The following is a 23,110-nucleotide window of genomic DNA, read 5'->3' as shown; positions in this document are numbered from 1 at the left end:
TATTATTATTATTATTATTATTATTATTATTATTGCCCATTCGGACAATCGAACCTTATTCTCAATTCAGACTATCGAACCTTTTTCTCAATTCGGACTATCGAACCCTATCGTCTATTCGGACTATCGAACCTTCGGATTAATTAACCGTATTCTATTTTCGGACTAATGGGACCTTCGGACTATCGAGCCTTCGGATTATCGAACCTTCGGACTATTGAACCTTCGGACTAACGAACCTTTGGACTAATGACCCTTCAGACTAGAGAACCTTCGTACTATCGGGCTTTAACCATTACAAACAGTGGCGTAGCCAGGAATTTTTCAGTGGGGGCGCTGGGGGGGGGGGGGCTGGAACATTTCATGGGGGGGCGTCATGTAGGGGCGTCAATCGCTTCTCCAAAGTGGGGGGGGGGGCATATCTTGATCAGAACTGATGCGAGCGCGAAGCGCGAAGCCCTTACGGCGTGGGGGTTCGGGGCCCGCTTAAGGGACCCGAAAAAAAATTGGTTTCTCGATGCTCTGTGGTGTGATCTGAGGCAATTTCTTAGCACTTTAACCAATAATTATCTTAGCACAAAAGATAATCATTTAAACATAATTTTCGAGGTTTTCTCAGCTAAAGGCATAAGAAAATTTTTGGAACATTGTTTTCGAGGTTGGAGTCATTGAATCAGCTACCAGAATTCTGAGCTATAGGCGTGGGGTTCGGGGCCCGCTTAAGGGCCCCGAAAAAATTGGTTTCTCGATGCTCTGTGGTGTGATCTGAGGCAATTTCTTACCACTTTAACCAATAATTATCTTAGCACAAAAGATAATAATTTAAACATTATTTTCGAGGTTTGCTCAGCTAAAGGCATAAGAAAATTTTTGGAACATTGTTTTCGAGGTTGGAGTCATTGAATCAGCTACCAGAATTCTAAGCTATAGGCGTGGGGTCTATCATTTAGCTGATATGAATGGAGGAAAAAGTTTGTGCGTGGCCGATTCGCGTGATATCGCTGACTGAAACTGTGTGACCCACGGACCACCTGTCTATAATACGTGTTTCGCGGTGTGAGCGAGCAGTGCAGTGGGTGTTAATACGCATTTTAGATTATCATTATGCGCTATGTCACGCCGGTTGTCAGCTTACTGGTCCGCGGTCGCCGGTCGAAGGGTAGTTTCTCAGTGGTCATCATGTGGATCATTCGCGACTATTTAGATTTAGATCAAGGATAATTTTTTTAGAAACTCAAAATCTCAGGGGGGGGGGGGGGCGACTGGGGGGCGACAAGGTTTCATGGGGGGGGGGGCGGTCGCCCCCCACGCCCCCCCCCCCGGTACGCCACTGATTACAAACACAATATCAGTGCAGCAAGTCATGTCCTGCAGTTTGTAAAGGTTTTTAGTTTGGGACGTGAATAAGACAAACAATTATCCATGATGCACAAGCACAAGTGTGTTTCTCGATTAAATGCACCACCCTTGTCGTTGATGGACCGTCTATCCTATTGAAGTATCCATCAGACATCATCTTCTGTGTGACACGAGCAGAGCATCTCTGAAGGTCCACTGTGTGAGTAGTTTATCCTTTCTTGTTTCCACAAAACTGGATTGCGACTGAGATCGTGCAAATAAATAATCTTTAAAAAAGCTTCATCTGTAGTCTTGTTTATTAATTATTAGAGATTTTGGTAAAAATGAACAGAAGTCTTTGTAGAAATTGTAGATATAATTCATCTTGCGTAAAATATACCTTTGCAAGTTTACAAACTTCCACAAAACGTATTATTTTGCAACATTGGAACGTATAATTGGTTTGAACAGTCTACCTTTTTATTGCTTATGTGAACTGTTACTATCGTATTTCAGGACAGTCATCATGGATTGGACTGCTTGCATTATCTGCATGCAAACTACACCAGAAAAACTACGTTGTCCACAAAAAGGTTTAAATTGTAACGCCGGAGAAGTATTTGCTCAATTCCTGGCTAATGTTGAAGGGTTTAGGGCAATAAATGCATTGCCAGTTGATGTAGAATACGGAGCCGAAGGGACAGTAGAAACTTTTGTGGAAAATAATGCCTCGTGGCACCATTCCTGAGGTAACATTTATGAGATAATCATGACGTAAGACATTGCATTTTAACGAATCATTGACCACAACAGGGGATAGGAGCGAGGGTCAAATGTACATGTACATACATGTTTAATTTAATACATTAAATTAGAAAACATCCCTCATTTTATCAAACTATTTGTATTTAAATCTTTTAAAGAACTAAGAACAAAATTGGCAACTGCACTGATTTCCTTGATCTCAGAAACGTATATTAAATGTAAAAAAACGATCCATGGCTTATTCCTAACTAATATCTCAATTTTAATGTATAATTATGTAATAATTAGCCGATGGCGTCATAATGATGTAATAAATGGCCCTTCCCATCATCCAATTTTTGTATCCTACCCTGTTTTCGAAAAGGTAAACAATGGAGATACTTTGGTGTGAAAATGGTGTTTTTGTCCACCCGTGTCACGATTTTATCACTAATAGGTACCTTACTTTTCCGCTTATCTTTGGAACAAGTTTAAACATTTAAGATACTAATAATCAATTACAAAAACACTTTTGGCATAGAATTTGAGCCTTTCTCTCTGACTTAAAAACAACATCTCACAATACCACATACTGTTTGCATGTTAACACAAGGTGTCAAAGTGACTACCCAAAATCCATGATTTTAGCCGAAAAAACAGGTCTTTTGACCAAAAAGGTTTTTTGACCCACAAAATCACCCTCAACTATATTCCATCCCAATGACATACCACTCAAATGAAAGATCTTGTTGTCCCCTTTAATTTGATACCAAATTTGTTGTTCAGATGATTGCAGTTCTGAAGATTATTATTAATTTATATTTTTTCATGTAATAATTAGCTGATGACGTCATAATGACGTCATACATGCCCTTTCCATCATCCAATTTTTTGCGGCGACAGCCCCCCCCCATGAAACCTTGTCGCCCCCCTGGCCCCCCACTGAGATTTTGAGTTTCTAAACAAATTAGCATTGATCTACATGACACCCCCATGAAATGTACCAGCCCCCCAGCGGCCCCCCCCCCAACACTGAAAAATTACTGGCTACGCCACTGCTGTGAACCCTCAAGGGTACCGTGCATTGTTGTCCGAAGAAAAATATCTTTCGGCGAAAAAAATCTTGTCAACCGAAACTAGTTATTGTCCATTTAAGTTGTAATGGTACAATAATGACGCAGGTTCAAGGTGACGAGTATAATGTGTGAGGCCCGTAGGAAGCTAAAATGTATTGGTCAGGCTCATCTCAATGCAGGGAGCTCAGTTGATGCGAGCGCGTAGCGCGAAGCCCTAACGGCGTGGGGTTCGGGGCCCGCTTAAGGGCCCCGAAAAATGTTGGATTCCAGACGCTCTGTGGTGCGATCTGAGGCAATTTCTGACCACTTTAACCTTTTTTTGAGCTATCATCATTTAAACATCATTTTCAAGTTTGGAGTCAATTATCTTTTTATATATATTTGTTTGCGTGAGAAATCCCATGTCGGCGTTAAAACATGAGAATAACCTGAAATGTGTGAGTCTTACGCTCAATGTGTAAGAGTTGGCAGGCCTGCAGAGGCAGATCCAGGATTTGACCCAATCCCTCCCAAATGAAACCAACAGCCACTCCCCCCCCCCAACACTATGCATGTATACGGGGAATTTTATTCTTCGTAATTTGTACAAGACACATTTTGGAGCACTGCACATCTGCAAATTTAACCAGTATATGTCGCTTGATGAACTTTACATAAATCGTCAAAATTAATTCGTCAAAATTTAGCCTATCGTAGTGAAAAGTTTTGGACATTTGCTCATCGCAAAACTTTTTTGGATCTAGATGCTCTGTAGTGCAATCTGAAGCATTTCCTGGTCACTTTCCCCTGACTTTTTGAATGAAATGTTTTCGTGTTTTAGTGGGTGGGTCATCAAAGTTGATAAATTACATCACAAGCATCACATCAAAACTGTAGCTTGACTCTCTTTCTAGATTTGTGCTCTTTAGCTTGATCCATGATTGTGTTTACAGGGAAAGGGCGTAATCATACATGTCGCCATGCACTACATATTAAGTTAACTGGAATTTAACCATGAATTTTAGTTTTCCTCAGACTTGTACTTGTGTTTTCTTAAAAAGAAGTGGTTTTCTAGCTGAGAAAATAGCAAGGACGGACCGGTATTGTGCAAGCAAAATTCAGGGAATAATCCGTTGATACTAATATCTTGTTGGAAAATTCCAAAATAATTTCAAGAAAGTTGCCGCCGTGAATCAGAGTTTATGAAGGGACGGAAAGTGGGATTTGCTATCAGCATCAACAGGGCCGTTCCTCATTATTTACCTTTTATGGGATGTGAATCAAATTGGAGGACGAGAGGCTCTGCGGGCTAGTGTATTTTTTAGATTTTTTTTTTTTTTTGCAACCAGCTTGTAGGGAAGATTTCCGTTTATTTAAGACTTAATTCACCGGTATGGATACCAGTGTACGTACATGATTGAACTGCCGAGCGTATTTAAGTATTTTTTTCTACAAAAATACATCAGCTCGCAGAGTCTCTCATCCTCCAATTGATTCACATCCCATCAGGTAAAGAATGACGAACGGTCTTGTTGATAGCAAATCCCACTTTCGGTCTGTTCATAAACTCTGATTCACAGCGGTAATTACTTTCTTTGAATGATTTTGGAATTTTCCAACAAGATATTAACTTCAACGGATTATTCCCTGAATTTTGCTTGCACAAAACCGGTTCTTCCTTGCTAATTTCTCATTTAGAAAACCACTTCTTTTTAAAGAAAACACAAGTACAAGTCTTAGGACAACTAAAATTCATGGTGGTGGCCAATCGCCATTCCGTTTAACTTAACATGTAGGCCTAGTGGCGACATGTATGATTACGCCCTTTCCCTTTAAACACAAACACAAAAACAAAACAAAACACAAAAACAACACAAGAAAAATTTGAAGGAGGGCAACGGGGGCCATGCCCCCCCCCCCCAAAAAAAATGGAACCCATTTTTTTTTTCAGTGTCGTCGCAATAAAGGCAGGTATACGTACTGCATACACCAACATCTTTTCCTCTAAAAAAATGGTTAAAGCAGGCGCGGTTCTACGGGGGGGGGGGGGGGGGGGGGGCTGGGGGGGGGGGGCTGTAGCCCCCCAAAAATTTTGTCTAGCCCCCCAAAATAAATTCCGTAAAAAAAAATGCATTAGCAAAAAGAAGGATTGTTATGTACATACGAACGGTCTCCCCCTAAAGAAGAAATAGTCGTGACAATGGTGCATTAGTTAATATAGTGTGAATGATTTTTAGGATTTTATTGGCGCTCCCCATTGAAAATATGGCATGAGCCCCCCCCCCCCTCCCCCCCCCCCCAAACCTATTGATTTTCGAAGGCCTAAGTGTCTGGAAAAAAATAACCGGTCTACATTTCAGCACGCCTCCCTGAAAAAAAATTCTGGATCCACCGTGCTAGCCCACCCCCCAAAAAATAATATTGGTTCTAGAACCGCGCCTGGGTTAAAGTGGTCAGAAATTGCCTCAGATCACACCATAGAGCATCTAGAAACCAAAAAAAAAAATCCACCATTGGGGCCATGCAAGGCCTTGTATGCCTGTTATTATTGGTACGGCCATAGCCGTACCTGCCGTACCGCTTCCTACGTCCTTGACTAACTGGAGGTATTCAGGGTATTATACTCTGTACGCAATTATATACACCCACTGCCGGACTGTTCAACTTGGCTGACGCAATCATCAAAGCGCCGTCAGAACCGTTCCACACGGCATTCACGGTGGTTGATTTTTTTTGAAAACAAAATAGCAGCGCAGCCCTCCCACGCACCCCCCAAGCAAAGCCCAGTCCTTTATTGCTGAGCCTGACTGACCCGAAAGTGGGCGAGATTTTCAACGAAACAAACTTGTAATGGGACATTGGGACTGAAGGACAGTTCGATTGACTTCCACGACTAGTGCTTCACTTAAAGGGAATATACAACATTGAAAACAAAACATCAAAACAAAAAAAAAACCAACTACCGAATTGTTACGAAATACCTTACTGGACTCTTACTGTTAGCGAGTGACAGTCTAAAGCATCCTGTAAAATCATGGCACCTGGTGTGCTGGCATATTCAAAAAAAGTGGTCGTTTTGTATCAATTTACAACGCTGGTCGGCCGACCGTTGAAAAAAAAACGGGTCAGCGATGAAAAAAAAACTGGCCTTTTTCAAATACTGCTCCCAATTTATCATAGTTATTTTAGTCCGCATTTTGTATGCAATCGATTACACACTCATCAAGTTAAAAGAGTGCAAGCCGGCTAGACTGGTTCCCTGACCTGACCTGAAAGTTGCCGCCGTGAATCAGAGTTTATGAAGGGACGGAAAGTGGGATTTGCTATCAGCATCAACAGGGCCGTTCCTCATTATTTACCTTTTATGGGATGTGAATCAAATTGGAGGACGAGAGGCTCTGCGGGCTAGTGTATTTTTTAGATTTTTCTTTTTTTTTGCAACCAGCTTGTAGGGAAGATTTCCGTTTATTTAAGACTTAATTCACCGGTATGGATACCAGTGTACGTACATGATTGAACTGCCGAGCGTATTTAAGTATTTTTTTTCCTACAAAAATACATCAGCTCGCAGAGTCTCTCATCCTCCAATTGATTCACATCCCATCAGATGTTAAAATTTAAAGATGTTAAATTGCCTCAGATCGCACCACAGAGCATCTAGAAACCAAAAAAAAAAATTCCACCATTGGGGCCATGCAAGGTCTTGTATACATTAAAGGGAATATACATCATTTGCTTTTGCTGTAATTTTCAGAAATGGATGGAATTGGGGGGTTGGAAATATATAGCAAATATAGTTACACTGACTTTTTTGAGGTTTTGGGTTCGAAAATGCTATAAAAACCAAGAAAAACAATCATTTTCCTGTAGTCTGGTTCTCTGACTCCATATAAGAAGAAACAGAGCAGTTTACATACATTGGGGAATTGTAAGGTCAGGGAACCAGTCTAGCTGGCTTGTACCCGTTCATAGGTGTGTAATCGATTGCAAACAAGTGCGATGGTCAATTGGGGCCAATATTTGAAAAAAAGCCAGTTTTTTCCAACGCTGGTCGGCCGACCAGCGTTGGAAATTGATACAAAACTACCACTTTTCTTGAAAATGACAGTATACCAGGTGCCATGATTTTACAGGATGCTCTACGCTGTCATTCACTAACAGTCCAGCAAGGTATTTCAAAATGATTTGGTAGTTTTATTTTTTGATGTTTGCAAATGTTGTATATTCCCTTAAAAAAAAAAGATATGCCTGTTATTATTGGTACGGCCATAGCCGTACCTGCCGTACCGCTTCCTACGTCCTTGACTAACTGGAGGTATTCAGGGTATTATACTCTGTACGCAATTATATACACCCACTGCCGGACTGTTCAACTTGGCTGACGCAATCATCAAAGCGCCGTCAGAACCGTTCCACACGGCATTCACGGTGGTTGATTTTTTTTGAAAACAAAATAGCAGCGCAGCCCTCCCACGCACCCCCCAAGCAAAGCCCAGTCCTTTATTGCTGAGCCTGACTGACCCGAAAGTGGGCGAGATTTTCAACGAAACAAACTTGTAATGGGACATTGGGACTGAAGGACAGTTCGATTGACTTCCACGACTAGTGCTTCACTTAAAGGGAATATACAACATTGAAAACAAAACATCAAAACAAAAAAAAAACAACTACCGAATTGTTACGAAATACCTTACTGGACTCTTACTGTTAGCGAGTGACAGTCTAAAGCATCCTGTAAAATCATGGCACCTGGTGTGCTGGCATATTCAAAAAAAGTGGTCGTTTTGTATCAATTTACAACGCTGGTCGGCCGACCGTTGAAAAAAAAACGGGTCAGCGTTGAAAAAAAAACTGGCCTTTTTCAAATACTGCTCCCAATTTATCATAGTTATTTTAGTCCGCATTTTGTATGCAATCGATTACACACTCATCAAGTTAAAAGAGTGCAAGCCGGCTAGACTGGTTCCCTGACCTGACCTGAAAGTTGCCGCCGTGAATCAGAGTTTATGAAGGGACGGAAAGTGGGATTTGCTATCAGCATCAACAGGGCCGTTCCTCATTATTTACCTTTTATGGGATGTGAGTCAAATTGGAGGACGAGAGGCTCTGCGGGCTAGTGTATTTTTTAGATTTTTTTTTTTTTTGCAACCAGCTTGTAGGGAAGATTTCCGTTTATTTAAGACTTAATTCACCGGTATGGATACCAGTGTACGTACATGATTGAACTGCCGAGCGTATTTAAGTATTTTTTTTCTACAAAAATACATCAGCTCGCAGAGTCTCTCATCCTCCAATTGATTCACATCCCATCAGATGTTAAAATTTAAAGATGTTAAATTGCCTCAGATCGCACCACAGAGCATCTAGAAACCAAAAAAAAAAATTCCACCATTGGGGCCATGCAAGGTCTTGTATACATTAAAGGGAATATACATCATTTGCTTTTGCTGTAATTTTCAGAAATGGATGGAATTGGGGGGTTGGAAATATATAGCAAATATAGTTACACTGACTTTTTTGAGGTTTTGGGTTCGAAAATGCTATAAAAACCAAGAAAAACAATCATTTTCCTGTAGTCTGGTTCCCTGACTCCATATAAGAAGAAACAGAGCAGTTTACATACATTGGGGAATTGTAAGGTCAGGGAACCAGTCTAGCTGGCTTGTACCCGTTCATAGGTGTGTAATCGATTGCAAACAAGTGCGATGGTCAATTGGGGCCAATATTTGAAAAAAAGCCAGTTCTTTCCAACGCTGGTCGGCCGACCAGCGTTGGAAATTGATACAAAACTACCACTTTTCTTGAAAATGACAGTATACCAGGTGCCATGATTTTACAGGATGCTCTACGCTGTCATTCACTAACAGTCCAGCAAGGTATTTCAAAATGATTTGGTAGTTTTATTTTTTGATGTTTGCAAATGTTGTATATTCCCTTTAAAAAAAAAAGATATGCCTGTTATTATTGGTACGGCCATAGCCGTACCTGCCGTACCGCTTCCTACGTCCTTGGTAACTGGAGGTATTCAGGGTATTATACTCTGTACGCAATTATATACACCCACTGCCGGACTGTTCAACTTGGCTGACGCAATCATCAAAGCGCCGTCAGAACCGTTCCACACGGCATTCACGGTGGTTGATTTTTTTTGAAAACAAAATAGCAGCGCAGCCCTCCCACGCACCCCCCAAGCAAAGCCCAGTCCTTTATTGCTGAGCCTGACTGACCCGAAAGTGGGCGAGATTTTCAACGAGACAAACTTGTAATGGGACATTGGGACTGAAGGACAGTTCGATTGACTTCCACGACTCGTGCTTCACTTAAAGGGAATATACAACATTGAAAACAAAACATCAAAAAAAAAACAACTACCGAATTGTTACGAAATACCTTACTGGACTCTTACTGTTAGCGAGTGACAGTCTAAAGCATCCTGTAAAATCATGGCACCTGGTGTGCTGGCATATTCAAAAAAAGTGGTCGTTTTGTATCAATTTACAACGCTGGTCGGCCGACCGTTGAAAAAAAAACGGGTCAGCGTTGAAAAAAAAACTGGCCTTTTTCAAATACTGCTCGATTACACACTCATCAAGTTAAAAGAGTGCAAGCCGGCTAGACTGGTTCCCTGACCTGACCATTCCCCGACGTCGATAAATTGCTTCGTTTTCATCTTAAAGGGAATGTACAGCATTTGCTTTTGCTGCAATTTTCAGAAGTAAATGGATTTGGAGGGTTAGTATGTTATAGAAAATAATTATTGTTAAACTGACTTGTTTCACGTTTTGGGCTTGTAGATGCTGCGAAAACCAAGAAAACCTATCATGTTCTTGTAGTCTGGTTCCCTGGCCCCACTTAAGATGAAACAGAGCAAATAATACCCTTTGGGAAATTGTAAGGTCGGCGAATCAGCCTAGCTAGCAGGCGTGTACCCCTTCACAGGCGTGTAATCAATTGCAAAGAAAAGTCAGAATAACTAAAATTGAAAAATTAGGAAAAGTTTTTTGAGAAAAAAAAAGAGTTTTATCCAATGCTGGTCGGCCGACCAGCGTTGGAAAAATACAGTTTTTCTTGAAATTTTCAGCACACCAGGAGCCACGATTTTAAAGGATGCTTTAGACTGTCATTCCCTAACAATCCAGTAAGGTATTTCGTGATAATTTGATCATTTCGTTTTGTGATGTTTGCAAATGCTGTATCTTTCCTTTAAGTAGGGTAAGGGAACCACACTTAAGAAACATGATAGTTTTTTTCTTTGTTTTACCATCATCTACGAACCCAAAACTTCAAACAAGTAGTATAACAATATTTGTTATAAAATACTACCCCCCCCCAATCCATCACTTTCAGGAAAGTATAACAACAAAAGCAAAACGTTGTATATTCCCTTTGCATTTCCAATCAATCAATTGGCTTATTATAAGTAAATCATATTAATTATACCAAAAACAACTTACAGGTTGACTGGTGAACCTGGTTCCTGAATTCTTGAGCTTCCACTAAAGACACTGAAGTGGGCGAGATTTTCTACGAGACAAATTGGTAATGGTATCTTTACAAGAACAGTTCGATTGACTTCCACGACAAACACTTCGGCCTGAGGGAGACATGGGTCCACCGACAAGAGCAGCGAAGATGCTCCTACTCATGATGACATTTCTTGGATTGATACAGAGAGGCCGAGGGATTGTGCCGGCAAGTGAGTATATTGCATCATTTCTTAACAAACTCCCCAACAGTAAAACTTGCATGGATTTACTGTCAGATTTTGAACACAAATCGTGGAAATTTAATGAGATTTAACTCCCTGTAAAATAATCTATGAGAGCACCACTGTATTAATCAGCAAGGAAATGCAAAAGATTCTGTATTGCACCGCTTCTTTAATAATGATAACAATTACTCAAGGTGCTGGCAATTATGTCTCTTATTCAAGACAGGTAAATGAAGTTTATGAGAAAATATGAGACCCATTATGTAGCACCTTATAAGGGTGCTGCGGCGCATATTGCAGCCACTCCCAGAAACACCGGGGCAAACCCCTTCTCTTAGCGATAAGTGTTACTGGGTTCTTTAACGTGCATAACACAAGACATGGGACCTACGGCTTTACGTTCCATCCGAAGGACAAAGCAATTGTGGTAAAGTGCCTTGCTCAAGAGCACAAGCACCAGGATTCGAACCCAAGTACCATGGCACACGATTGGACCACAGCACCCCACAATTCACTATGAGAAACACCAGCTATATATGCGCTTGCCAGCTGTCCAATGACTGTTATGCAAACTTGCAAATGAATATTCCCGTTTATAGAGTCAATGATAATGATTATTTCACCTCAAATGTACTGACAACATGCATTGAGAAATGATTTTAAACGGTAAACTAAAATATGGGCAACAAACCAACTGCAGAAGCTCTTGTGCAAATTCTCCGCAATGGTTGGTCAGTTTTGTTTTTACCCTATTTGACCAACAATGAGGTAACTTCAAGTTCATGTTGAGCACGTAATATTGCCAAATAGTGTTTACCCAACTTTGTACAAATACTAGTGTACTATAGATACCGTTTGCATTGAACCGGTCAAACACTCAACACAGCCAGACGACTGTAGTTCAGTCACAACGTGCGTGACGCGCTCTAAGGCAACTCGAGGATAACTTTAGAAACTTCAGCATTCCATTTATTATATTTGACCCCATTTAATATAGGCAGCAACTCGAGAATACAAAGCATTCTTTTTATTATAGTTGGCCCCATTTTAGTGTAGGCTTGCTTGGCCATTTTCGCAACTTGTTCATTCAGTCGGACAAAATAGGCATTCCTTTTCATTAAGTTTTAGGGAGTCTGTACGAATGTCAGTTTCTATTTCGGAGTTGCATTTGGTTTTGCTTGAAATGTATCAAATTAGTTGTAACGTTTTCGTGTGAGCATATTCCAACTCGTTTGTTTGTTTTCAGTTTCACACAGAGTAGGCCAACTTGATTAAAATTAAATGTTCGTTTATAACAAAATTGCATTCAAATGAGCAGACGACTTAATTTGGTGTTTCCATTTCGCCAAACCGAAAAGTGATCACACAAATTGACTAATCGGTCACTGTAGAGCGCAAAGGAAGATTTGTTGCAATTATGCAACATTCATTTTCTTCTATCACTTTGACACTTTTGTGTTGTGCATTTTTCATATTTCATTCCATGCGGGCACTTACATTTTTTTGGAATAGCTGTACATTCTTATAAAAATCTTTCTCAAAATTCATGTTATTTTACTGTCCGTTTCAAAACTATAACACAATTCATTGCCGATGAAACTGCCCGTTTTTGCTGAGCATGTGTTCCTTAAAATATGAATGAAATTGAATTCCCGAATAGGACTTCCGAAAGCTCACGAAATTCAATGCAAAAGCAATTAAAGTAACTAGCTGGCTTCTTTTCACAAGTGAATATTATAGTAGGCCTACCCTGGAATATCTCGACTTTCGCAAAATGGAATCAGTGTGATGAAACGCTTGCACGTTTTAATGAACATTCGTTTGATTGAAAGACAAGTTGCGAAATTGGAAGGGAAAACCTCCAGTATATCACAACATTATAGACAGCGGCTGAAACTCACCCCCAGAACGCCAAGGTCTATGCCAACCATGGTCGTTGTAAATCAATTTAGGTTTTTGCCCTTCACCGACGTATAAACACTTTATACTCAGTGTGTTACCCCCGAGTGAAAGTTGGAAAACAATCACTCGGGTGGGACTCGAACCCACGGCCTCCTGCTCTCTAGTGCAGACGTCTTACCACTCGACCACCGAGCTAGCGGGATCGGTTAGCTGGTTCGAATCTGATGTACATAGGTACATCAGCTTCGAACCAGCCAACCGATCCCGTACATAGGTACATCAGATTCAAACTAGCCAACTGATCCGTAAGCTCGGTGGTCGAGTGGTAAGACCTCTGCACTAGAAAGCAGGAGGTCGTGGGTTCGAGTCCCACCCGAGTGATTTTTTTCCAACTTTCACTCGGGGGTAACACACTGAGTGTAAAGTGTTTGTACGTCAACTACTGTTTCTGATGTACCTACGTACATTGGTTCATCAGATTCGAACCAGCCAACCGTTCCCGTAAGTTCGGTGGTCGAGTGGTAAGACCTCTGCACTAGAAAGCAGGAGGTCGTGGGTTCGATTCCAAGCCGAGTGATTTTTTTCCAACTTTTACTCGGGAGGTAACACACTGAGTATACAGTGTTTATACGTCGGTGAAGGGCAAAATCCGACATTAATTTTCATCACCCCGACGCAAACTGAATTCCATCTTATGAATAAATGGTCGTAATGTTTACTAAGGCCAAAAAAAAAGTCTCCGGTTTCTGGTATGCGCGCGCGTCGCCGTAGCCATGCGCGTCGGCAAAATGAAAAAAAAAATGTTCAATAAAAGATGATGTCTCAACACCGCCAAACTCACTGGTTTGACTGGAATCCTGCTGCTGCACAATTTTAACGTGTTTTTAGATGGAGTTATGATCTAGAATAAGCTTTATGTGGCCTCTCCGGACTCCCATATATTTGCACTTAGTTTAGTCGGGCACCATTTGCTGTCATCAGCCGACATTAATTTTGAAGCAAAAAAGACAGGTAAAAAAAAAAAAAGCCGCGTCGCCGCACCACTTTTTGGGCAAGCTCTATACCAGAAACCGGAGACTTTTTTTTTGGCCTAATGGAATGGTATGAGAAACCAACTTTTATTTCCCCTTTGACCAAAATCTCTGAATGGACGTTGTCGATCGTGCCTCAATAATTTGAAATGTACTCTATTAACAAACGTTTGCCGCCATTGACAATATCCTTTTTTAGATGCCGTAGGCAAAATGGGAAAATAGGTATAGTCAATACACACTTCTTAAGTTGAGAAATGTGTTGACCGCGACGTTATTCCACAACCATTGTTAAATATGCACTGTCGGAATTGTGTGAATGGATAAATGTTTATGGGGCAGTACTTGTAAACTGTGGAAACAGTACGCAGTACGGTAGTTGTCGGTAATTGAAATAAGAAATATGTAAGAAGGAAAACAATTGTCAGATCTTGGTTTCCTTGATTCTCAGAAAAAAGATGACTGCAAATAAGGGAATAAATGTGTGTTTGGGAGGTATTAAAAACTCTGTTTAGGACCTGTTGGAGTCTGGATAATAACCCCAGGCGAAGCATTCCAAACTCCAACCGGTCTAAAGAGTGTTTAATACCGACCAAGCACATATTTATTCCCAATTCGTAAATACCTTTTCAGTCAAAAACCAAATCTTTTCGGTCAAAAAATAAAAAAAAGTCAAAAACTAGACGTTGCCAAACATTTTGTTCAACAATTTTACTTCATCTTTAATGAAACACCCCTCTTACTATAATACTGGATGTCCCTCTAGAACTCCTTACCTTATAAGGAGATCGACGTGCGCGTCGCGCGTAATGCGCGATGTTGCGCAAAACGCAGCTGGGCTGGTGTAGTGGAAATTTCGGATTATGAAATACAGATTCATGGTAGTTTTGCACATGCCTACGTGAGGAATGTGAACGTTCAACCAATGAAACGTTGAAAGGCACCGGTTTTCATGGGAGTCCAAATTTCATGTGACACTCGAAAAGTGTTTCAGACCAGCCAGCCATGCATGTCTTTATCATCCGTTTAAAACCGGCCACGTGTTGGGGCGCCAAAAGGAATTGGTAAACCTTATAACATAAAGTATTTATGAATAAAACATGATGTAGGGGTGCTGTGGGGTGCTGTGGCCCAATGGTTACAGTGGTACATGGGTTCGAATCCTGACCGTGGGAACATGGTGCTTGTACTCTTGATCAAGGCACTTTACCATTATTACTTCGTCCTTCGGATGGGACGTAAAGCCGTAGGTCCCGTGTGTTGTGTAATGCACGTAAAAGAACCCAGTAACGCTAAGAGAAGGGGTTTGCCCCGGTGTTTCTGGCAGTGGCAGCAATATGCGCCGCAGCATCTTGTAAACCATTATATGGTATTACATAATGGGTCTCATATTTATCATAAACTTTATTTACCTTTCTTTAATAATAGACATAATTTCCAGCGCATTGAGTACCTAATTGTTGGTGCGCTATATAAGACTCCGATATTATTATTATTACTATGTAAACTTGGTGAACAAAATAGTTGGCAACGTCCAGTTTTTGGCTTGTTTTGATTTTTGGACCGAAACGATTTGGTTTTGACCGAAAAGGTATTTATGAATGGGAATAAATATGTGCTTGGTCGGTATTAAACACTCTGTTTAAGACTTGTGTGTATAAATGTGCAAGCTAGCAATTTACAACACATGGGTAAAACAAACAAGAGGGCATTATATTTCCATAATCAAGGAGTCTGGGTTCGCAACAATACTATTCCGCCATAAATAAAACATTCGACGCATAATATGTTTTTCTGTGTCTAAACTCCTGCTTACAGAAATCAATATGAATTGAAGGTAATCTTTATACACTTTCAGGCAGTTTCTATGGACAATGGGACTACCCAATGATACGTTCCAAAAATACTTGGCTTACTTGACTGATACCGTCCACACAGGTAGCAGACCTGGTGATGGCTCTTGCATGGTGGTGTTGTGCCAAACTTTCCTGTCCATAGCCAACCTTGCTGCATCAGTTATTCTTGATTTGATCTTGATTTGCTGTCCTGTGAGATGCAGTCTTAAAGCCATTGTTTTTGTGAGCGGCCTCTTGGTCTGTCTCCTTTGACATTGCCTTCTATGCCATTTAGGGGTATCTTGTGATGGGTTGCATTCTTTTAACGTGGCCAAAGTACTTCAGTCTTTTTATTGTTATAATCTTTCTGATGGTCTAGGTCCAAGTTGAGAGGTTCTTTGATGTGTGTGTTGCGGATCTTGTCTAGACGGCTCACTCCCATTATACGACGAAGGCTCATCAAAAACATCTAAAAAACATGGAGCCTGTTTTCATCTTCTTTCTTAACTGTCCATGACTCGGCACCATACAGGAGTATTGACAGAATCAGAGTTTGGTACAGCTGCATCTTGGTGTGGTTGCTGATGACTTTGGATGTCCAAATGTTATACAGCTTTTGAAAGACTGCCCCCGCTTTCCTGATTCTTGTTTTGATGCAGCGTGGCCACTCATCAAAATTGAAACTCCCAAGATTCATCCAGTAAAATTCCCAAGAATTCCAAAGGCAATGGAGAACAGTGTACAATATGAATTTAACAGAGCACGCGGTAGCCTAAAATCATATAGAATTATGATATTTTTACAACCAAAAATCCCAAGAACTTGGAAGAAATCCCAAGGAGTGGCCACGCTGTTTTAATGTCCTTTGCGCGTGTTCCGTTGTTTGCTATTGTGCTCCTAGACACAATTGTCCACCTGCTCTAGTTTGTTGTTGTTGATTTTGATGTTGCACTTTCTGTTGCTTATGACTTGAACTTCTGTTTTGCTGATGTTTATCTTGAGGCCATAGTCGCTGCTGGATTTGTACACTTTGTCCACTAAGGATTGAAGTTCCTCTGGAGTTAAAATTATTTGGTCCTAAATGGTGCGGCAAGAAAAACCGTAGTAGGGCCTACATCCAGCATTGCAGACGGGTGTCACAAATAAATGCAGACTTCTGATGAATACAGCAATTAATTCGGTGTGCTAATAGGGCCGTGTTCCTACAACAGAAATGGTAACAATGTACGTCTGACGTAGAGGATTTTTAAAGTTATTTCATCAAAAGAAGTTTAAAAAATTATGCAAAATAATTCAAAAATTATTTAACAAGTCTTAATACAATCTTGTTTACAGGTGATATGTATAGTTTTCAAATGGGACCCCGTAGTGGTACTGAAGATGGTGGACCTATTGAAATCGTTGTGACGAGGACTGGAATGCACGTTGATGCCAATTCTACAGTGGGTAAGTAGCATATGCTCAGTTCAAGGCATTGTACGCTTACTTTCTTTTCGTGTATTTTGTTCGTTTCGAATAAAAACACCACTCAAAATCCATAGAAGAACGTTCAAAACAAAACCTGTTGAGGATGCAGCTCCGTGAACACTTTTTTTCCCGAGAAAACAATGGAAAAACGTGTACATAATTTCACCGGGTGTTTAGTACCAGTACAATCTTTAATCTAAGTAAGCTGTTTGATAATAAATCGGTAGTACTTTCGATATGGGGAGTCACGGTGGCGTAGCAGTACTTTCCTCGCCTTCCACCGCTGTGTGACCCGGGTTCGAATCCCGCCTGGTAGGGGTGGTAAAATCCAGTGTCAAAATTTGACTCATTGAGTCGAACGAAAAATGTTAACTTAACTCTGCACGCCATCGACTTGCTTCGTTTGCATCAAATTCGAAACTTTCTAAAACTACAAATGTTTGCCATTTAATATTTCAGTCCACGCCTAGAGTGTACGTTAAAGTCGGCTATAAGAATCAATGCCGGTGTGGCGTGAAAATCCGACTCCGTCAAATATGGACTCATTGGTGGCATTGAACATGCGAAAGTATGATAATAGCCTATTTATAGGTATATGGGAGAGTGACTTGCCAGGTGTGAGGGATTAACCAATAATAGGGAAAATGAGTCCGATTTTCATAGGAGTCGGACTTTCATAATTATGACAGCGGCCGCTTTATCCAAACGATCAAAAACCGAAACTATCGACTTGAACTCATGTACGTCTACCAGCGCGTTGGGATATGGCTACTGGACAACGGAAAGGCATTTTCTCAGAAATGTATGTAAAGGGCCTATACTGTAAACGAATGAAATGCTTCCCTAGACTTTGAAAACACATCTTACTGAAAAACAGTTAAACTTGCACCTAGTTTAGCTGATCGTAACTGTAGTCAGCTACAAGCCTGGGACACTTCCTGAGCCTGCCACGGCGACCTACTCCCCCGCTCCCCCTGTCAATGTTGTTCTCTCCAGCTGATGGAGCACACACCGCGCAATGAAAGACAACATCGAACGGGGCCGGAGGGTTGGGGGCCCAGCGAGATTTGGCCAGGATTGTAGGTCTGCAAGCTCGACTGTTTTCTATAATCTAACTGGCTGCTTTTATCGTGTACAATTTTGCTTTCATTTTGATGACAGCTGTTGCCAGCTCCGATGGAACGGCGACAGCCGGTGCAGATTATCTTGTGGTGATGGAAACGTTAGAATTCCAGCTGACGAGGAACCAAGTTAGTGTTACCGTGACAATCATTGACGATGGTGCCGCAGAGGACACCGAGTGTTTCACACTGACACTGTCAAATCCCGATCCCACTGGCACTCTTGGGTCAGCAACTGAAATTTGCATCGTCGATAATGAGGGTGAGATTGCAAATCTAACTCGTAGGCCTACATGTGGAAGGTTTTTTTTTTGTGGTCCTGAACTTCATCTGTGGTTTCTGTTTCAAGAAATTTGAAGAATATTTAACAATTGTTGACTGTTGTGATGTGGGATATGACGTTTTGAACACCCGACCCGAGTGGTGCATAGCACCCGAGGGTGCTATGCGCCCCGAGGGTGTTCAAAACATCATATCCCACATCGCAGCAGTCAACAATTGTTTTGTTAGGCCTATACCTTTGTCTTGGATTCTTTGGATTTTGATGTAAAATCACGAAAACAAACAGCAGTAAACACAATAGTCATGACAATCGATCGGCATATCCATGGCATGTCGAGTGCTCGAAACAGCTGATCGTCTGCTAGTTCGCCGCTCCCACTCATATGTGAAAACATGGTGAAAATAGCGTGGGTACCAACGATACATGCGTTTCACACAGTACGTATACTGCATGTATCACGTGCGTGATATCCCAAGGGAGTGTGCTATGACTTGTTATAAACTTAACACGTGATCGTTCTTGGCCAGTGAAAATGCAGTTTTCAAGACAGAGGTATAACAATAGTTTTTTAAGAGATTGACACAATTCAGGGAAGTCAAGCCAAGTATAGTGTATATCCCTTGGATTTGGACGATAATGGCGTCTAAAACGATTCCTGGTGCCAGAGATGAAGTTCCGGTCGAAGACGAAGACATGGTTTGAAAGCCCTCCAAGATTGGCCTGTCTTAGCTTTTTATTGTATATTTTAAAGGCTGCACTTTTCAAAACAAAGATGATCTCAGTTTCACACGAATACCATGGAGCGCATTAGTAACTTTTATTCATATCAATGGATTTTGAGATACTTTGAAATGGATTTCGAGATATGTTGAAACGCATTTCGAGATATCTTGAAATGGACTTCGAGATATCTTGAAATGCATTTCGAGATATCTTGAACTGATTTCTACATATCTTGAAATGGATTTCCAAATATCTTGAAATGGATTTCGATATGTCTTGAAAATATTTGGAAATATCTTGAAAACATTTGAAGATATCTTGAAATGCTTTTCGAGATATCGTGAAATCCTTTTCGAGATAACTTGAAATAATCACCCAGAGGCTTGAAATTGTGAGAATGTTTAGTGATATCTTCATTGGAGATATCTTTCAGTGATTGGGTTTGTTGAAATAATCAAAAGCTACCACGTGAACTTGAATAATTGTCAGTTATGGCAGTTATGTAGTAACAAATTGTAGTGGTCGATAATGGCTTGTGCAGCACCTCATTCAACCATCAACCCACTGTGCCAAACAATCATGTCATTTCATTTCAGAGAGAAATATGCGAAATTACGACATACATGACTTTGTGTTATTTTGTTTCTTGAGATTCTCAAGAGACTGGTGATTAATATTTTCTCAAAATGGTCGGTGAAATCCTGCCAGTAAATAACACGTGATGAATCTGGAATGCTGTTTTGTGAATGATGTTAATTCGTCAACAGCTTGTTTTTTATCGAATCGCTCACCAGATTGCTTTTATGAAATACAGGGTGAGTAAAAAAAACGGAACCCAAAAATATATTTCATATTTAAAACAAAAAACATGTGGCACCAACAATAATAACGACTGGAAAGCCGATTTCAGAACCTTTTTTTTTAAGATGAAAAACTACTGAAATTACTCCATCCGTTCAAACAATATCACCATTTAAACGCAATGACCCTAAAACCTGTTTTGTCCAACGAAAAAAAGCAATTCATTGTGTATTCTGACTGTTTGGAATGGCAAAGAATTTTGACACAGAATACTTGTTTCAACAAAAGTCAACAAGTGTAGTACAAAATTATTAACAACTCTTCTTAGGCAAACAATATGATTTATGAAACCCTTTTTTTTTTTCAAAAGACGGGTCTTCAAAAGGACTTTGTTGTGAATATATATTTGTAACGTTTAAACTGAGGTTCTATCGCTGGTGATGTTTGAATGCAATTGTGACGACGATTCTTGAAATCGCACTTTTGGAAGAAAGAGGTTTTAGGGTCATTGTGTTTAAATGGTGATATACTTTGTACGGATTGAGCAACTGTAATAATTTTTTTCATCCAAAAGTAGTTTCTAAAATTGGCTTTCCAGTCATTATCATTGTTGTGCTACATATTCTTTTAAATCTGAAATATATATTTTGAGGTTTGGGTTCCGTTTTTTAATCACCCTGTATGTAGTTATTGGATAATCAAAGTAACGTCACTACATAAGGATCCAAATTAATAACCAGGGGTACTAGCGGAGCTTGGGAATTAACTCTTTATTTTCGGCTGAAGACGAAGACAATAAAAAAAGCTCTTCATTTTCCATCTCCAAATGCCGAGTTGGGAAGGAGGAGGTGCGCACAGAGGGAGGACACGGAGACGCAGAGGGGCCTATGCCCTGCCCCTCCACTCCTACGTGCCCACATCATGTGCCCTAAATTATGACACTGTTTTCATATATCTGAAATTTCCCATCCATTTACTTCTTATCATGCACCATTTCAAAGATCCTTGTACGTGTCCTGATGGCTGCCCGGCCGTGCCATGTTCAAATGGGGGTACATGTATGGATGCTGGTCATGGAATGAATAACTGTACTTGCCCTTCGGGGTGGAAAGGCGCCACCTGTGACGAGGAAGGTAAGCCAAATTCTAAACCTTGAGGTTTAATGTGAATAGCATATAGTTGTATGTGCATGTGAACGTGTTACAGTGAACGGAACGGTCGTTCGGGTTATCAAAGCATTTTTCTCATTATAAAGAATGGAGCATTTCAAAATTTCTGACCAGTAAACAAGTTTGGATATAAAATCAGCAATCTACGTGTTCTTCAACAATTTTTTCTGTCAAGGCTTCTGCAGCCTTCTGCAAAAAGCTTCATTATCTTAAATTGCTTTTCGTGCCCTGAAAGTAGACCGGTTATCGGTCCCCTAACTGACCAATTCTGATAGAGGCAGGAACCAGTCTGCCATGCAAAGAACGGAATTATCGTTTAGTAATTCGACATTTGTGAAGCAGTTAATCCAGGACTAAACATGAACTAAACTAAACATGGTTTTTGTCGTCTGATGTTTCTTGTTGAATTGAACAACGTTTATTACAGTACAGACGTTTTCCTTGTTCCGGATAGCAAACATCATTCAGGCTGCTTTCGGCTCAACTACTCCAGGAATTCAAGTGACATTGGCTAAAAAATTTACCTTGAGTGATGGACATACTACACAGTAATTTTCCAAATTTAAGCTCCTTTTAATTCGACTTTACCACGTCAAAAGTATCCCTTTTTTGCCTTTTTTCCTAGTTCCGGATCGGGTCAATCAGATCTGAATCGATCAAACACTGCTTCGCGCTAAAAAAAAAAAAAAAAGGGAGAAAATCATTTTTTTTTCAGCCAGAAAAAAAAACAAATCAAGCACATTTCTGATAAAGTATTATTTAATTGACCAAAAATAGTTCATTCAAGAGAATTCTAGCAAATTTTAAAAAGAGAAAAACTTAAATGATTTTGAAAATTTTGTCTACAGCACAACGAACTCAAACACGGACCAAAAACTTCACATAAAATCGATTAACGCGCGTGTAGTTGGGTCGTAAGTGCACGTGCGATCCGGAACTAGGCAAAAACATACGGTCAATCGTTGGCGAATTTTTAAAAATTAGAGACTCTACAACTTATTTGGATTCAACAAACATTGGATGGAAGAGTTTATACGACTATAGTGTATGAACAAAATGTTTGAAATCACACGGTACGAGTGATGTACCGAGGAGAAAAATGTATCGTCGATTCGCAGCTCCTGCGTTTTTCTGCAAACGTCCAAACATGTCAAAGTGCGAGTCGGAAATCTAGCCAAAATTCATCTTCTAAAGATTTTATCGAAAAGATCTTTCTGTATCATGAAGCTTACATTTTCCTTTTCAAAATGCACTTAGTCTAATCTAAAAGAGGTAGAGTTTTATTTGAAGCGATTCGGAACTAGGAAAAATCCGGAACTAGGAAAACGACTGTACATTTAATCCTAAAAAACATGCTTTTTTTACTTGCCATTGTACAAGTTGTGCAGCGTTACGTCCTTTTATAACCTTTTCGTGATTTTGTTTTATTGTTATTGTGTACTGTCTGTGCGTTTCAACAAACTCCACTGTTTACTCCTCATGAACTTTCTAGCGTTGTATTTTGCTTTTAGAAAAAAGTTCTGTAAACTAATCGTCCCATAAGTAATCATGGACCGATTATTCACTACGAGGTGTCGTACCAATAAGAAATATCTTTTTTTTCCTTAAAAACAAACATTTTGAAAGCAGAAAGGTGTTTTTTGGGGGGATGATTCGAATACATGAAAACCATGCTTCTTAAAATAGACTAATATTTGTTATTATTCATCAATGTTTTTGCATTGTTACCTTTGATATAACGATTTCGTTGTTTGTTGTTTGGGTATTTTTCAGCCGCAACTTACAATTTTGAGCAGGCATCCTACTCTACAAATGAAGGAGATGGCCCTATCGATATCACCATTATACGCACTGGAGCTTCGGCTTTGGAAAGTACTCTTGTTGGTATGATACCTAATTAGTAAGATCAAATGTCATTGAAACTGTATGT

The 23,110-nt window shown here is 40.2% G+C and overlaps 1 protein-coding gene across 3 annotated transcripts in view; it reads left to right on the top strand.

Annotated features, from left to right (window-relative positions):
* The first annotated feature begins 10,597 nt into the window (after positions 1 to 10,597).
* LOC119728647 overlaps positions 10,598 to 23,110 on the top strand; it is a 34,951-nt gene continuing 22,438 nt past the window's right edge. For all 3 annotated transcript variants that reach the window (XM_038200958.1, XM_038200957.1, XM_038200956.1), the window contains exons 1-5: positions 10,598 to 10,833; positions 16,952 to 17,062; positions 18,245 to 18,466; positions 21,013 to 21,144; positions 22,954 to 23,064. In XM_038200958.1, coding sequence (XP_038056886.1) covers positions 10,743 to 10,833; positions 16,952 to 17,062; positions 18,245 to 18,466; positions 21,013 to 21,144; positions 22,954 to 23,064 — 667 coding nt within the window. In that variant the 5' untranslated portion in view covers positions 10,598 to 10,742. The remainder of the gene's footprint in view (positions 10,834 to 16,951; positions 17,063 to 18,244; positions 18,467 to 21,012; positions 21,145 to 22,953; positions 23,065 to 23,110) is intronic.

This window comes from Patiria miniata, unplaced genomic scaffold, assembly GCF_015706575.1.
Source record: "Patiria miniata isolate m_02_andy unplaced genomic scaffold, ASM1570657v1 HiC_scaffold_20, whole genome shotgun sequence".
Classification (NCBI taxonomy): Eukaryota; Metazoa; Echinodermata; class Asteroidea; order Valvatida; family Asterinidae; genus Patiria; species Patiria miniata.
Note: the sequence above shows the minus strand (reverse complement) of the source record. Positions and strands in the feature narration are given on the sequence as shown.